Raw genomic sequence first — 12890 nt, forward strand, 5'->3', positions numbered from 1 at the left:
GGATTTCGAGGCTGTGGGCAAACCCACCCTACAATGGACCGTTTGAGTATGACACAACCCGTTATACCCGCATTCGGCTCTTATCATACCCACTCTGACCCAGAGAAGTAATGCGACGCATCCACCCCGCGGGCTGTATGCATGTCACACCCACACTTCGTCCCAATGGCGCTACACCTGACAATGACGTCAAGCTCCATGCGGGTACGTTCCTGGCGCGGCCCGTAGCCGTCGGTATTCCAATCAGAACATCGGAGGGGCACCAATGGCGCGGTGCCAGCTGTACAAGCCATCATCAAGCATGAGGCAATTCACAAGAGTAGGGCTTGGGTGGAGAAAGCATCCGTTCCGGAGCTTATTGAAGGGGTCTGAGTGTGAGGCGTGGGGCGTCGGTAGTAGAACCCTTGTGGTGCCTAGAATCGGGCTCTAGAGCTACGTTCCTTTTAAGCTATCTAGTCCGGACCGCTTTTCTCCTTTTCGCTACGAGTCAGGTTGGCCTGGTCTTATATCTGGGAAAGCAGGATCACGAGAGAACAAATAAACTGCAGGTTTCATGATGAGTATCGCTGTAAGCTGTATTCGGCCCGTATGCAACGGCATATCGTGTGTTCACATGTACTGATGCCATACAGAACCCTACCGTCGATCCTGTGCATGTTGTGCAAGCTCTGGTGGACACACTCTTGGATGTATTCGATGCTACAAGAGATCTGTACGAAACCCTCACAGTCAAGGAGCAAAGGGACTATGAACAGAATCTACGCAGCAAAGGCTACCCTGCCTCCAGGAGGATCGAGTACGTGAAAGATGAACGCCTTGGTAGCGACGAAGCAATCGTTACGGACAAAGCGGTAGTCACACGGCAGTTTGATATTGGGTACCAGACCATTGGGGTTGAGTTTGCTGAGGGTGATGGTAAGCTTGCTCTTTCTTATGGCGTGATCAGGTAGATGGGTTTGCGGCTTACGCCCAACAACATTGCTGCATCTCGAACAACGCGCATTATATTTCCGGAAACTCCATCTAGATCAGCGGGCTAACAGGATACGTAACAGTGATTGCGCATACAGCTCTTCAGTCACAAATCATCACTCTTCAGAGTGTGTTGGTGACGACATTCCTCTACGGACCTACCTCCGGTGAGCCTATCGCAAATCAGCTGGCCAGCATCAACACAGCGTCAAGAGTAGCTGCTGCAACGTGTGTCGAGATACTGGCTGCTTTGCAAGAACGCCAACAAGATGAACGACCACTCACACCACGGTCGATGCATTCATTCACGGCGCGCTCAAGTCCAAACAATGCGCCATCCCACGTCTCTTCTCACCATACGTCTTATGTACCATCGCACGCTCCCTCCCACCATACTTCCCGTGCCCCATCTCAGGCACCATCCCACCATACCTCTCGAGCACTATCTCGAGCACCATCCAACGCAACATCTCGCACGCGATCTCGGGCGAAATCTCTGACAGCATCCCACGCGCCCTCTCATGCGCCGTCTTATGCACCTTCACATGTGCAGTCCCATGCACCATCTCGTGCGTTGACTCTTCAACCCGGTACTACTGCTCCCAGCTCGACTTCCACAGCTCTGGTGAAGCATGAACCACGGTCCCGCAGTTCACATATGCGAAGCAGCAGCCCTGTTAACACGACGGTACTCACATGGCGTGACAACGTCGAACCAGAACCCTCTATCACTGACGCCACCTCGATGAGAGGCCCCACCCTGGCGTCCAGGTCTAACAACCTATACTGCGTGTACGCCTACGACCTCCAGCGATCTCCCACCCAACAACTATCACCTAGCATAACATCAGACAGGGATCCATATTGTCCGCACTGCAAGGGCGCACTTCACCTTTCACCAGGAAAAGCATGGGAGATATCCAAATGGGCTGGTGACACGGAGCGAACCTTCCAAGTCCAAAACCGTTTTGTCGTCAAGTGCCACCGTGATGGTCCTGATGGCCAATACTGCTGCGTCATATGCTCCAAGTACGCTGAATCAGACACCGTCTGCGGCGATGTCAAGGCTCTCATTAAACATCTCTCAGATGACCACGACGTTCGTGAGCTCAAGCATGAAGAAGATATCGTGGAAGTCATCGAGCAGCCGGGGAGTCGCAGGGATAGCGGACTTGGCTTTGCTTCTTCAAAGGGCAGCAGGAGGAGTGCTAGTTTGGCATCGGGGAGGAGGAGGAAGAGCTTGCCCGCGTACGATCGCGAAGTTGACGTCTTTGATGTGAGGTCCTCAAGGAGGTAGTTTGTGCATCGATTTACTTGAGTGCGGCATTTCTACGTGCCCATTCTTTCATCGCCTAGCTTTTCTGGACTTGTACTATCATCAAACTTGTCCCAAATGGATTCTCACTTCGTAGAGTGGCCGGCCCCTCAGCGCTTGTGCCGATGATTATGTATTCTGTAACGCGACAGAGTCTTAGTGTAATCTCGATTGCTATAATATACAGGAACTGAATCATGCTTTTGCTTGGGATATCGAGCTTGCTATCTAAGTCACTCCAAGATCGGGTGCCAGACATGTTCGAAGAGATGCGAGGCCCATACTGTACTCATTCACCGTCGTGAATGCATTCGCAAACACAGATCTCCCCCTACCAGTCGTGTAGTATTCGCAGCTTCTCAGTGTCTCATCTTTCTCAAACGTAGTCTATCCGACGAGGAATCCACGGACTAATTTCCGCATTGCTATGCCACTACTTCTGATAACACCTTCATGGCCAGCATGTGCGGGATGGGGTTGTAGGAGACGCCCGGGACGTAGCGATCAACTGGGATCCGGCGATCAGATGAAAGGTAACGGTCGAGTTTCTGTAGTCTGCGCCCACGTCGTCGTTCGTCCACTATCCTATTGAGCTTGCCTTGTGCCACCCAGATGGCTTCTTTTCGCTCGACAGTTAAGGTGATGTCGCGTGGAAGGTTGCGCAAGATGTTTCTGAGAGGGCCTTGGTCATTAACGGCGGCATCGATTCTTCGTTGGAGGGTGAAGAGGCCACTGAACGAACTCGGCTTAATAGTCTGTCCCGGATAGGTGCACAGTGCGACGATATCGATGATGCTGTCTGTCTTAGGCCCAGTCCATCTTCGATGTTTTGGAGAACTCGATGCATTGAGTTGAACTAACACATTGCCGTAGGCAGAGTCGCGCCTTGTGTCTGGGCTGTCGTCAATGGACTCGGTCTTGATGAAGACGGGTTGTGCAGCGCCTTGCCGGACTTGACGACGCTTCCCCCGCTTCCTCCTCTTGTTCTTCACCGTGGTCTGTTTCTTGGACACTGCTTCGTTTGTAACTTTTCGCTCTCTCTTTGCGTCTAAGAGCTGTTGTAGAGGATGTATGTCGTCTGTGCAAACCCATTGTCGATCCGGCATAGTTTCCTGGAGTGCCTGTATCTCTGCCGTCCGTTGCTCAAGAGGTAGTATATGTGGGTGCATCACTGGACAGTTAGGTTGTGAGGTGAGTGAGGTCGTTGGCATGCGAGTAGGCGTTGTGTTGTTGTTACCCTGCTGCCTTGCGTTTGCAGGAAGGCGCGCATTTGGACCTTTCGTCACAACTGGTAATAAAACTGCGTGTACCTCTGAGCAGACGCGTCTGTTTGATTTGTCTCTGAGGCCTGCGAGCTTCTCGCGTTGCAAAACCACTTTCGATTTCCTGAATCTCTGCTTCTTGTCCTTTCCCCGTCCACTCCGTACTGCTGGGCTACCTACCATCTTCTGCACAGCGGCCGCATATGGAGGAAAATTCACAGAAGAAGCCGCCATTGGGTTTATTTGGACTTGCGGTATGCAGCGAAACGAACACGTTTATTGTGAACAATGGCTTCTTGTTGTTTGAGAATCTTCTGCCTCCTCCAAGACGTGACGCGACGCGCCATGTTAGACACACGCGTAACAAAGCTAACCCGAGGGGTACACTTGATACAGTTCGCGCGACAGCCAAGCTAGCGAACCAGGAACAGGAAAGAGATGTCAGGGGGAAGGAGGAGATCGATTATGGAATTTACACGACATAACTCGTAGCTGCAGCCTATTTGGTGAGAGAGAATCGGAAAATCAAACCTCCTCAAAGTGCGCAACACTACAATTGTTGACTTTCTGTGACGCGTGGGCATGTCGAAACCCCACGTTGAGCATCGCGACATTTCGCTGTGAGGTGCGCGTCCGCATATCCGCATTTTGCCTTTTCTTGTCCGGGCTTATTCTTCAAGCTTTCTTGTCAGACGACCAAACTCTGCTTCTATTGTACTGATATTCGGTGATGTTGCTTATACTTTCTTTGGATAAAACCATTGATTGCAACATCGCAGTGGGTACGATGGTTCGCGAGGCCAAACCATGGTGACGTCATTACTTCCAACCCGAGTGGCAGCTTACCACATCTCATACAAAATCACAACGAACAGCTACCTAGGTATTCCTTGGTTCGAAGATATCTCCATTGAGCGAGGCCCAAGAACATCCCAACATCGCTCCCGACCCCCGTCGCCTTGCTGCTCCGATTCTGCTGCACTAGTTTTCCAGTTCTCTCCCTATCGAAGCAAGAGTCGCATACCCCTTAGGAAGCTCTGTTTTTTGTAGGCTTGACAAGATGAGGGGTGACAGAAAACTGCACATGAACATAAACTACTCGGAAGTCTGCAACACTGCTGAGGTCCTTTGAGCTTCCGCCACATCTCGATAAGCTGCAATTCCCTGAAGATACATCGCTGTGGGGTATCTCAGATCCTCTTTAGAAAACTGAGAAAGGAAGGAAACACCAGGTCTCGAACAGGTAGCAACGCGCTGTTGTCATAGACTGCAGCGTACGTGCCAATCTGAGTAGCAGCAGACCCTTCATATTTACACTCGTTCAGCTTTCCCTTTACGTAGCATCCTTGAATGTTACCCATGTGGGTGTGCACATATCAAAGGGGAAAGAAATTCGGGTAAAACGCTGATTGATTCGACTTGGGATGGTACCCAAACTATATACTCAAAGTCTGTAAAGCCGCGTGATCCTCCTCTTCAGTAACGTGGACCTCTTCCCTGTCTTGAGCCACAGACCTACTCAAACCTAGAGCATGTTCGCCCATCGCATCCTCCCCTTTCCATGATCATGTATCAATCCGCAGAGTCTCGCGATCCGCGGCACTAAAGGAGATCTTCACCCGTACCCTCTTCAACTGTGCCAACAGACTGTTAGTCTCCACCCACATAGATCTCGCTATGAGAGACCCCTCTATCGATTCGGCAAGATCTAGCGGTGGCAGGGTGAGAATTGTCCAGCCATCGCTATCATACCACGTTCGACCACCATACTGAGACGTAGATGTTGAAGGAGTCTTTTTGACAACGCTTTCACTTCCTCCCTGACCCTGCAATTTACTTTCGAGAACAGCCATATCGAGGACCTTTTGGGCATCATAAACCCTTTGCTTTTGTTGTATGTTCAACTGTATGGACTTGGGTATATTGAGTAGAATTCGGAGCGATGGCCCAATGCCGGCTATAGCATTGTCGACTCGGGTCTGTAGCACAGTGAGCTCTCGGACCTCGTGGTTGGAAAGACCACGGTTATGCGGCGTTAAGAGAGCGTGGACGTTGATAGGAGAAGACGAACGGAAGGGGGCACGATGGGAAGCTTTCGGTCCTGTTGGAATAACCATAGCTGGTGGTAAGCTTTCGGACAAGGTATCGCGTCGTGGTTCGTGATGGGAGAAAGTAATCCAGTTCGACGCTTGATATTTTGCCCATGAGCAAACCGTGCAGTCGTCTTGCCTAGGAAACTCACTTTCGATATGCCTTCCTTCCACGACTCTTCTCTTAGCCATGATTCTTTGCTCATCCTCGCACTCATCTCTGACTCGCGATGTACGGGCAATATCTACACGCTGCTCTGGGGATAGTTTCCGCTTGTCAGCCTGACGAATCAGTTCTGCGCTCATACCAAGTTGCGCTCAGATCTTGCGATTGAAAATTAGTATTAATAATAACAATAATAGGAATAGAAGGTAGTAGTCAGACAAGAGGTGAGTAACGAAGTGCGCCCTATATATATGTGTCTCGGTCGATGGCATTTTGGACTGCAACCAGAGTTCTCGACTAACATTGAGTACCATGGTAACGTACCTCAAAGGAGTCGAAGCGACCTGGACATCTTTTCTCCTACTACCAATCATTTGTGTCTTCTCCTGCCCATCTCTTCCTATTTCCAGATGTCGTCATTTTATTCGCCTAGACAATCACTCAGGCTGCTTTTTGTCTCCGCAGCCCTCATAGGCTTGGTGATGCTGCTCAGGTTCATGATAGGGAGTTGCCCAGATGGTCTCTGTGCGACACCCACGTGACGAGGCACTGACATAGACGCTCGTCCAACCCCTTGCGCTATCACCAAACTCATCACACTGCCACAAAACAAATTGCCAACTCCACTTGTTCGTCGCGACCATCTGGCGCAATCACTCGCATACGGAGGTCTGCGGAACGAGAAGAAATGTGATTGGCCCAACAAGATGCCAAGTATATTCTAGGGTTCACCTTGTGCCCTCTTCGAAACGGCTACCTCGGCTTTACTACACTACCACCAAGATGCCGTCTTAGCAGCAAACTAAATTCGTACCAAGAAGTGGTACGTTTGCTGCGCCAACGCCTAGATCAAGAGCTCCAAAATGGAAGCGTGAATGACTTCGTAGTAGGTTGCACCTGCCTCATCCTTTTGCTCTGTTACTTTCACGGCCTCCTTTATTCTCTGCGCTCCTTCACAAGATTCATAATCTCCTCTTCTCAATGGCACTGTAGTTATGCAGAAACATAGTCTCCTAATGCGTCATTACAGGTCATACTCCTTCCGCCGACTTCCACGATCTTCTGCATTTCGCATACTCGTCCTTCTTTATGTCCTTTTGGACTCACTACACTGCCTTTCCTTATACAGATACCAAACAGCGACAACCACTGCCCCGCCCCCACCTCGCAACACGAAGCGCGTATACATAGCCTCCCAGCACTGGAACAATGCGCGACTGCTCCGAGAACATTGGAACAACGCGCTGGTAGCATTGGTACAAGAACTAGGCATTGAGAACGTGTTCGTATCGATATACGAAAGTGGTAGCTATGATGACAGCAAGGCTGTGCTAGGAGAATTGGACACGGTGCTGGAAGGCCTACAAGTCAGGAGGTCGATACAACTGTCCGAAACATCACACGCGGACGAGATTGCACAGCAGCCGACGGAACATGGATGGGTCAAGGCACCGGACGGGAGGGATTACAAGCGGCGTATACCATTTCTAGCGAACATACGAAATCGTGTCTTCCAGCCCTTGGAACGTCTGACGGCTGAAGGCGAGCACTTCGATACCATACTGTTTCTCAACGACGTGGTATTTACACCCCAAGATGTTCTGAGATTGTTGGATACAAACGGCGGAAAATACGCGGCAGCCTGCTCGATCGACTTCAAGAAGCCGCCGCAATTCTACGATACATTCGCACTCCGAGACTCGAGCGGCCACGAGACGGTCATACAAACCTGGCCTTATTTCAGGTCATACATCTCAAGGCATGCAGCTGAAAGATATTCGCCAGTACCCGTCGCCTCTTGTTGGAACGGAATGGGTGAGGATCCTCTTCTCGCATACCCCAACTTTACTAACGAGCGCCAGTTGCCATGCCCATCGAACCCTTCGTCGCGAGCCCTCCCCTACGCTTTCGTGGCATCCCCGATTCCCTCGCGTCATCACACGTCGAAGCATCTGAATGCTGCCTGATACACGCGGATAATCCTCTTTCCCTGACTCAAGGCGTCTTCCTCAACTCCAACGTCAGAGTCGGTTACAACGGTTCCTCGTACGATGCCCTACACTCGCCGGATGCCATACTGTCTCCCTTCCAAATCTTCCAGTCAGTATGGTGGAGTCGTATCATAAGACTGATCACAACTCCTCTGTTCAAGGAACGAATTGTACGTACGAGGCTAGGAAAATGGATTGCAGAGACAAACAGCTGGGAGCGCGGCGACTTTTGTCTTGTCAACGAAATGCAGGTCCTCGTTGAAACTGGGTGGAAACACGTGTGAATGTGACGTTAAAATAAAAGTTCTATTCCGTGAACATCTCTGCCGATATTCGTATGTGCTGATTGCCATGAAGCTTCGCAAATTGCGTAAAGTGGTAACATAGACATTTCATGCGTCCTCAAGAAGGATAGGATGAAGCATCTCTATTCTTTAGATGTGCGAGATTTAGCTCCAAGAACAAGAAGAAGAGGCGGCTTCGGCATGAACTGAAATGCGTTGATAATAACTTGATATGTTTCTTCACGCTCATACACAGATGCTTGTATAAATATACTCAAGACTTGAAGCGTAATACGGCTTAATCTATGTCGCGACAGACTGCTATCTTCCAGGTGTCTGGTTGGTCTTGATTCATTGTATTAGCTGCTAAGTTGAGGCCCGCAAGAAGTTGTCCTAGCTCCGAGACATCGAAACATGCTACGACTGCGCCATGCTTGTACATACGACTAGAACTGCTCTTGCATGTAGGAGATGCAGATGTAGCGGGTATTTACGGCATGTAGATGCTGCAATGTAAATAGGCAACTACACAAGGCAACAATTGTGTTACAGCAGCTCCCTACTCTTCGAGACCTTTGAGTGTAGTTGCACATGCTCTACATACACGCTCTATACACGCCACGCCTACGGAAATACTAGGAGAAAGAGATTTGATGTTGGCAGCGCCTCTTGTGGTCTACTTCCCGACAAGTGACCGCAGCCTAGGAAGATAACAACGATGATGAGGCTAGCAGAAGAAGCATTAGACGCTTTGGAGGCGCAACAGGGTGGTTGAAATCTTGATAGGAAGGCCGTCTATATGCAGAATTGTATGTATTAGCTCTACGCGAAGCTAGGCAAAGGACATGGCAGCAACAAGGGATGATAGCGTAAGCAGAAGAAGAATAGGAGGAGGAGGAGATGGTAAAACAAGATGCAAAAAGGTTCGAATACACAGCTAGTATACTGTGGTACTCTACTCCTCCGAAGCAGACGAAGGCACACTTCTCATTTACCTAGAACCTCTTGTAGTTTGAAAGAAATATATAGCGTACCTTGAGTCCGGAAAATGCCTTGTGATACCTATTGGCTTCCATTTTATATCCCGAGGAAGGTAGACCCACCCGGTGGCGATTCGAACCTCGAGCCCCGCTGGCGGCTTGATAAAGAAAGAGAGATGTACTTACTAGTAGACCATTCCTCACCGCGTTGCCCGTATTAGCTGAAAGTAGGAGAAATTAGAGCCTTTACATGTTCAAAAGACATCAAAATAGATGGTTTTGGTGCGAGAGTTGGTCGAATATTAGCGAGAGACATGAAGGTGACTGACCACAGGTAGCGGCAGGGGAGCGAGGATTGTGTGTGTTTGGCTTTCGGTGATAGCAAAGGCAACGGCAAAGGCAACAGGACGTAACAGTAGGCATTTGGCTCCCTTTTCTCATGTCCTTTTTGTGATCCAATACCCCGACAAGCATCCAGCAGCTCATCAGGCCCTCATGTCCGGAACAGTACAAGGTCTGATATCCTGGGTGTCTTCTACAGCTTTTAAAACGGACCTGAGTTGTATCAAGACCCAATGCATTGGCTGTCGACCTTTGACCGCACTAAGGGGCTGATCGCTCAATTGCCTGGTATTCACAAGGGCCGTGCAGTGGTTCGACAAATTTGCAGTACTCCGATGCTTACTGTGAATTGACCCCGAAGTCTCATGATCAATCTCGCGACCATGACAATCTCTCCCTCAACTAACAACAGGGCGCAGGCTGCAACCCTACAATGCAAGTGGAGAGGCACTGCCATTCGGCGGCGGACCATCTGGGAGAATACCAGGGCTTCGCACTGTCAAATGTAACGAGATATTATGTCTGCCTTTAGCAGGTCTGCGGTCGTCGTGTTGAGCCAGGCGCTGAAGTCGGGCTCCTCCGCGGCCTCAACACCGTGTTTGCAGCACCACTATTGCCCTGGCCAATACCGTCGGACCGACTGAGATAGATCTGCTCGACTGATGCTGCAGCAAGTCTCAACCGCCTCACTCTCGTCGACTCTCTAACTGGTCGAGCCTCTTGGAGCGCTCCCTCGATAACGGACCTCTCGCCGCAGCGCACAGAGATTGCGCCTAGACAGTAACACTATCGAAAAGTACGACAACAAGGAAGTCTCTTCCCAAGCCATCGAGTCACTCAAGGCCTCGCCATCGAGGCGGAGATATCCCCACGACGAGCTTGTCGCATTGCCGAAAGTCTCACGGCAACGCCTGACACTCGACACCAACAACGGCGGCGAGAAGGGAATTGGATACATTGGCTTGGTGTCGAACTTCAGGAAGACCGTAGCGAGGAATGTACGAGTGCGATGCGGAGTCTGAGTAAGTACCCCTCGCAACCTACACCCAGGAACACCTGGAGAGTAACAGGTGGGTATCGGATAACTCAAGAATGGGTAACCAGAATACAGCCTTTTTTCCTTCCATCGCAGTACTAAAGAATGCAGGCTGTTGCCCTTCTCCTCATGCCGAACTATCGTTTCGAACCGAGAAAACGTAGAATCCGAGCCGGTCGTAGCACCTCACCAACAGGCCTGGATGGAATAACAGTACATCCTCAATCAACAGCTGATCAGAAAGCTGGCAACGTACCAGCCTCACGCCTGCGCATAGACTGAAGACGAGCAGGCCGAACGGCAGACCATTTCTCCACTTGATCGAAAGACAACGAAGGGTTATGGCCGCAGCCACAACAATGTTGAGATCGACACTGGGATATGGAACAGCTCGAGTACAGGGGCGACAGGACGTTCTCAAGGAGTTCACACGTGCACGACCGAGAATGTCGAAGTCATACTTCTGAGGAAAAGATTTACCAGACTGCTTGGCGCTCGACGAAGGATACAAACAACAAAGGCTGCGAATTCTTGACCTAGTTGGCAGTACCATCTTCCGCAGATGAGATATCGGAAGCGTCAATGCTGACATAGCTTAGGAAAGAGACACAAACTCGCTGTCGTTGAGCTGGTTTTGGGCTATGATCATGCTCGTAACGAACTTCGTTATCGACCCAAACACTTCTCGCCGTGCACTACCCATGTCACGTCTCTTTAAATTGTCTTCTTCATTATACCGACAGAAGATAAGCAGGAGCCGTCTAAGCGCCTGGGATCGCCCAGGTGTAGGTGTGGCAGAGTAGATTTGGCTCTCCGAAGATAGCCTCGTGCATCGATGTAATGGTCTTTCCAAGAGCTACCGGTTGGGGCTCGAGACTCAAGAGACTTTTGTCATGTATGGCTCGGTGCTTCCTGAACCGGAACAGTAGAGATGCTTCACTGGCCATCTTATCGACCACGAAATGGGGTAGTCAGTGGCCACAAGGTACCACCGCCAACGGAAGCTTCTCAATCTCGACGAAACGGGGATGTCGTGGTAACGTAGAATACAGTGGACACGGCCATGCACCCGAAACACTCCGAACGTTTGTCTGTAACTTAAACAGCCTAAAGTCTTGACGCCTACTCTTGCGATTGGAAGCACTGCACGCTTTCCATCCTGAAAGTATCTCAGCATGGTTATGAACCCTGTCGCTACACCGACACATTCCAGTGTATCTTGTTTTGTTTTTTGCGGAAGAGTTGTGTGAGCGTATGGCGCCTGGGATCAACGCACAGTATCTGCTCGCTGACGCAATACGGAAAGCACTGGGAGTCTGTTCTGCTGCGTTGGTATTGATGCTCGATCCAATCAGTCCTGACTACTCCATCACGACCTTCAAATCTTCCCCATTTGTATGGACATTATGGCATCCTTGACATTGCGGAAGTCGTGGGCAATTTGTCGCCTGTGGTTCATTGCCATACCACTGGGCAGAGTTGAAGGCGGAGAAGCCTTGACTAGCTAATTTGTCATTAGATGGTACAGTCAGATTCCGGCTCTCAATACGCTTAGAGCTACGGTGCGGCTGAATCGTAGCTGTGGGAGTGGCGAATGCCGTAGTCACACGGCTGAGGAGTTGTTGCGCCGCACACTTGTCACCTGGCTAAGGCGGCGATATGAACGTCGCTTTGAAGTTGGAAGTGAGTGACAGCCGGCACTGATTCTGTCCGCTTTCCGTCATGTTGTAGTAGAGGTCGAGCGGGATAGCTTGTATGTACATCGGAAGTGAGCTATTCGCCGCGGGGTTGATCGTCCGCAATGGGGACAGGTCCTTCGTTCGAGGCCTCGTGGCTTGTCTGCCCGTGGATACTGATATCAGTGCCACCGTTCGATGGTGATATGGCCAGAGCTGGTCGTATGTCGCTATCCCGGTAGGCGCGATGTGTATGCGGCTTTACTCGTCAAGGTAACTGGGGGTGGAGGCAAGGTTGACGTCGCATCTGCTGGCTGAACCGATAAGAGCATCCTCGTTGCAAGTAAATGAGGTTGCTGTTATACTCAGTGAGAATAAATCAGCTCTCCTACCTGTAGTCGCTCAGCTGGTGTCGTTGCTCTCGTGTCACGGCTTGGGAGATGCCTCTGGGCGCTTTGCCCACGGTCATCGCAATTGTCGCGGCCTCTCCTGGTTCTAGAGAAGAACAAGGGGTCCTGCCGATCTTCTGGGTGTCTAGTCCTGTCCCTCCGTCACTTCTTGTCATGGTGGTGTCATTGGTGTAGAGTCGGAAGCCCACTATGAACGGCGGGTATCCGAGCGAAGCTGCGGCGACCTGGGAAGGAGCGAGAAGACAACACGTTGAGCATGGATCTCCGAAGTCTTGCAAAGACGTACGAGCAGAGTTTCGAGCACTTGTAGATGGTGCTGCCGTTGCCGTGAAATGCGGTGGTGTGGGCTTCGTGGTTGGGGGAGAA

At 50.6% G+C, this 12890-nt stretch overlaps 4 protein-coding genes across 4 annotated transcripts; 2 read left to right on the forward strand and 2 right to left on the reverse strand.

Annotated features, from left to right (window-relative positions):
- Nucleotides 1–556: 556 nt before the first annotated feature.
- Nucleotides 557–2269, forward strand: CC77DRAFT_1004389 (hypothetical protein; the record flags this gene model as incomplete). The annotated part of the gene is made up of 3 exons (XM_018523264.1): nt 557–568; nt 633–915; nt 1056–2269. 3 exons carry the CDS (start codon nt 557–559, stop codon nt 2267–2269), a joined length of 1509 nt encoding a protein of 502 aa, XP_018391861.1.
- Nucleotides 2270–2712: 443 nt separating this feature from the next.
- CC77DRAFT_1004390 (hypothetical protein) lies at nt 2713–3783 on the reverse strand (the record flags this gene model as incomplete). Its single annotated transcript, XM_018523265.1, has 1 exon — nt 2713–3783. The coding sequence occupies one exon, from the start codon at nt 3781–3783 to the stop codon at nt 2713–2715; it is 1071 nt and encodes a 356-aa protein (XP_018391862.1).
- Nucleotides 3784–4857: 1074 nt separating this feature from the next.
- Nucleotides 4858–6373, reverse strand: CC77DRAFT_48768 (hypothetical protein). The gene has a single exon (XM_018531884.1). The coding sequence runs from the start codon at nt 5943–5945 to the stop codon at nt 5115–5117; it is 831 nt and encodes a 276-aa protein (XP_018391863.1). The 5' UTR covers nt 5946–6373; the 3' UTR covers nt 4858–5114.
- A 29-nt stretch (nt 6374–6402) lies between these two features.
- On the forward strand, nt 6403–8321 carry CC77DRAFT_1015737 (hypothetical protein). The gene is made up of 2 exons (XM_018524082.1): nt 6403–7620; nt 7668–8321. Exons 1-2 carry the CDS (start codon nt 6822–6824, stop codon nt 8078–8080), a joined length of 1212 nt encoding a protein of 403 aa, XP_018391864.1. The 5' UTR covers nt 6403–6821; the 3' UTR covers nt 8081–8321.
- Nucleotides 8322–12890: the final 4569 nt, after the last annotated feature.

This window comes from Alternaria alternata (assembly GCF_001642055.1).
Source record: "Alternaria alternata strain SRC1lrK2f unplaced genomic scaffold CC77scaffold_1, whole genome shotgun sequence".
Taxonomy (NCBI): Eukaryota; Fungi; Ascomycota; class Dothideomycetes; order Pleosporales; family Pleosporaceae; genus Alternaria; species Alternaria alternata.

Excerpts from the sequence above, each read along its gene's own strand:
- CC77DRAFT_48768 (XM_018531884.1), bottom strand. The coding sequence starts at position 5,945 with ATGAGCGCAGAACTGATTCGTCAGGCTGACAAGCGGAAACTATCCCCA.
- CC77DRAFT_1015737 (XM_018524082.1), top strand. The coding sequence starts at position 6,822 with ATGCGTCATTACAGGTCATACTCCTTCCGCCGACTTCCACGATCTTCT. Across the intron at positions 7,621-7,667 it reads CTCTTGTTGGAACGGAATGG|TTGCCATGCCCATCGAACCC; the intron begins GTGAGGATCCTC and ends AACGAGCGCCAG.